The 4,201-nt window shown below is 37.5% G+C and overlaps 1 protein-coding gene across 1 annotated transcript; it reads right to left on the bottom strand.

Annotated features, from left to right (window-relative positions):
• Nucleotides 1-2,580: 2,580 nt before the first annotated feature.
• Nucleotides 2,581-3,782, bottom strand: LOC110886893 (ethylene-responsive transcription factor TINY). The gene has a single exon (XM_022134767.2). The coding sequence runs from the start codon at nt 3,624-3,626 to the stop codon at nt 2,850-2,852; it is 777 nt and encodes a 258-aa protein (XP_021990459.1). The 5' UTR covers nt 3,627-3,782; the 3' UTR covers nt 2,581-2,849.
• Nucleotides 3,783-4,201: the final 419 nt, after the last annotated feature.

The following is a 4,201-nucleotide window of genomic DNA, read 5'->3' as shown; positions in this document are numbered from 1 at the left end:
ACATACTTAAACATGGACTTGCTTACATACTACATTCTTATACATACATGTTCTTACTTTTTCACATTTATGTATACCCCGATTCATACACAACTAGTACAAGCTATGCGGATCATGCGACGATCAAAATAATCATGGGTGCACACGAGATTATAGTGATAGGCGTATGAGAACCATAGAGTGTGCTACTGCGTATGGTAATACACGGAACGTAACATGATACCGAAGACGAAACGGACGTAACATGGTCAAAACATGGTGGATACGCCGCTGGTACTTCCTATATATAAGTGTTTTCACCATGTTACCAAAATTTCGTAAAACGTGCCATGGGAAATTCAGTGTTTTACAGACCTCTTGGACCTAATACAAGCTTTAAGCAACTCACAAACACATTATGTCTGATTATCCATGACGAGACTTCATCCTTAACATGCTACTTTCATCTATCTAATGCCCATATCATTCATATACTTGCGTTCATTTAGTGTCAATTGTTCGCCCCATGCTCCTATTTCCTTCCTTTCATACGAACCTCGTTCACAATCAAGCTCGTTTAAGCATTCAAATCCTAACTTATCTTATTACCCTTAGAACTTTCTAATTTTTAGCCATTTCAAATCGTTTTACCTATACCTGTTTACCCCTGCTTATGCCTCAAACCCATTTCGGCTCGACAAATCATTTTACAAACTTATCTTTATCTTCCCAAAATCTCGTACTTTTCAAAACGTTTCAAAATCTCAAGTCTCGAACTGTTACCAAAACTCTTTGAACCTACCTCTTAAATAAATTTCGGGACGAAATTTCCTAAAGGAGAGGAGACTGTAACGCCCTGCTTTTTCATATTTTCCATAATTAGAAAGCTCGCCTTGTAATGCTATTTTTGGAAATCTCGTATTATTGTAGTCGTCTTTTCGTTGTAAAATCCGAGACTTGGATCATAAATAAAATTCGTATTTCTTTAAATTCACCATCTACATATTCATACATGTTCATACGTTGGAATTCACTCAAACCACCACAAGACGGTTGCGAGCCCCGTCCCTTAGTTTTTTTCTTGGCTTCGCGGGGTTGGTTCTCCATTGCTCGGTTTGGCTTTTGTTGTATTTGATAGATTTTTAGAGTATAAGTTTGAGAATGGGTGTGGTAAAAAATTAGATTGAAGTTGGTTATTTATATTAGTTTAAATTGAATTTTTTTTTTAAATATTACCGTTGCCCAACGTTCACCCTCGATCCTTGTGCAATTTCTTGTGCGGTGAACATACACCGATCTTGCTCCCCGAGTTACCTCACCACGGTGATGGCGGCGGTGTTTCCGCTCAGAGACTGGGGTCACCGCTTACCTCCCCGCATAGTGCCTAGTATACCCTTAGCATTTTTACTTTTTACAAGAAAATGTGTTAATTTTTTGTTTCCTTTTTTGGTAGTAACAAAGAACGAACTTCGAAGACGTGTGGCTTTTTAGCTAGCTGACAAAAATAGGCTTCAGTATTTTCCTGTTTTTGAAAGGCAATAAAAAACAGTCTTTTTGTGAGTGGTTCCTAAAAGAGATTGTTTCTGCACGAAAAAAATACAACAAAGTTTGCTATGGATGTTTCCTCATTAGCAGTGGCGGATCTAGGATTCCGACCAAGCGGGAACGTTTTATAAATAAGCGGTAACGAAATCGAAAAAACGTCAATTTTTTCCAAAATTTACACTAAAAACGTCAAAAATTTTCCGACCAAGCGGTAGCGGAGGCTACCCCTTGGTTTAATATATATCCGCCCCTGCTCATTAGTATCTTTCATACGGACCATGATCATCCAAAAAAAAAACCCTATGAAGCTTAAATTCTTGAGATATATCATATATGTCTATATGACCATATGTCATACCAATAAATAAATATTACACTTGTTTTCACTGATTTCTTATATTAAATCCTCAGGTCAAATGTTTAATGGAATCTCATCGATTAACAAAGTATTTTCAAGATTTCATAATATTTTCGGTAATAAATTTTTACCATAAAAAAACTAGAGCCAACCACTAAAATAAATATGTTAACTAACGAATTAAAAGAATATACCAAATTAACTTCGCGCTTTCGTGTGTTGATCTCAATGGTAAAGCTAGCCAAACATTATTATAGGGGTGTGAGGATAGAGTTAGCAGTTCGAATCCTCATAAGAAGCGGTTTTTATTGTTCGAGGAGTCCGGGAGCCAATGTGCTTCGCTACCTCCTGTGTCTTGTGTATGAAGCAACAAGGCCCGGGCCGCCTAACAACAACAGTGATTGTCGTTTTTTATCATTGTCTTATAATTTGATTATCATTATGAGCATTAATTCACATCCTATTCACTAATTACACTAAAAATTACTACATTTCTTTCTCTGTTTTAATTAAATTTTTTAATCTTTTAATCATTAACTTTTCCTTATCCTCTACTCACTAACCATAAATTTATAGGATGAATAGTGTTTATTCATATTTACAGATAAAAAAAAAAGTAAAATTTTCTCTCTCTTCTACTCAAAACCTTTCATAACCATTATCTATGATATAAAAAACTCACTCACATAAATAGACTGGATACAAATGCTCAAATACACAAAATATAAAAAAAAAACATTATTTTAAACACAACACATTAATTAATATACACCTCAAATTAGTTTAGAAGATAAAACAAAAAGAAAGAAAAATGGACCATCTAACAATTAGAAATAAAACAAAAAAAAAAGTATTATATTGAACAAAAGAGGAAACACCCAAACAAAATCCAAAAAAAAAAAAAAGAAAGAAAAAGAAAAGCACACAAACCATCTTTTCTTCATTTTGTTTTCTTTTTTGAGTTTTATTAATGTTGCCATAATAACGCATCAAAGAAGAAGCCACCAGAGGATACAACATTAGCCGGCGGCTCACCGCCGAAATACCCTACGTCATAAACCGACGGCCACGGTGGCGACGAGTAGTAGTCCCAAACTGAGTCAACAAACACAAAATCGTCTCTCGACTCAGTTGAGTCATAACTCGTTCCCAAACTCGGTAATTCCACTATCTCACTCAGCTCCTCAGCCGTCGTCGTCGGCGCGCCAGTTGAAACTTCATCCGACATAACCAACGACGTCGTAGAACTCGACGATGTCAACGTGGACGCTGCCGAGTACGTGGACGAGGATGACGTGGACGGTGTTGACGGCGGTGTTGTTGTTGTTGGGTTAAGATGGTCCATTGAAGCGGCTTTAGTGGCGGCGGCTTGAATGTCGCGTGGCGTGCATGATTCGGGTCGGGGCAAAAGATGTTTGAGTTCTGGGAAATTAAGGATCGCCGACTTTCCTTTGATTGAAAGTGCGGCGACGTCGTGTGCACGTGCGGCCATTTCCGGGTTAGCGAAAGTACCGAGCCAGATCCGGGATTTTTTCTTGGGTTCTCGGATCTCGGATACCCATTTGCCCCATGCCCGCATCCGGACCCCTCTATAAACCGGATGCTTACTATTATTAGTGTTTGAGCTTCCATCTTCATGATCCGGATCATCTCGAACCCGCTTCAACCTTTTCGGGTTGGGTTCGAGTGACTCGGGTTGTTTGGGAAATGGGTCGGGTAATGCAGTGGTGCTTGACTCAGCCATTGTGAATTTGATATGATATGATATGATATGAAATATTGAAAAGAGTGACCGGACCCAACTCGACCCGAATTGCTAAATAATGGTTGATGGAAACAAGAGAGGGGGGAGGGGGTATGGAATATTAATGCAAGTATGCAACCACAAGTTTTAGAGTGTTTGGTGTGAGGGGAGTGTTTTATATATAGGGGCATAGGTGTGATATACGTGTATCTATAGATATAGAGAGAGAAGGAGAGGAGAGATTTTTGAGAGAGAAAGGGTAGCAATCAGAAACCGACCGGGTTAGGGGTAGGGGAACCCATAGAATAACAAAAATAAAAGGGGTAGCACAAAAATAGAGGTATGTGAAAAGGAATTAAAAGGAAACAAGAGGATATGTATGGACAAAATATATTGCACAAAAATATTTGAAATGTGGATACTAAAGAATATGATTGGAGAGAAAAGAATATATAAGATAAATTGTCAAATATTTTGTTGGGTTAAAAGATTATAGTTAGAAAAAATCACAACATTAGTTTGTTTTTTAAACATATCTATCTATTCTGGTTCAATATACAACCAACCCAAATAAA

Source organism: Helianthus annuus, chromosome 10 (genome assembly GCF_002127325.2).
Source record: "Helianthus annuus cultivar XRQ/B chromosome 10, HanXRQr2.0-SUNRISE, whole genome shotgun sequence".
In the NCBI taxonomy this organism is placed as follows: domain Eukaryota; kingdom Viridiplantae; phylum Streptophyta; class Magnoliopsida; order Asterales; family Asteraceae; genus Helianthus; species Helianthus annuus.
Note: the sequence above shows the minus strand (reverse complement) of the source record. Positions and strands in the feature narration are given on the sequence as shown.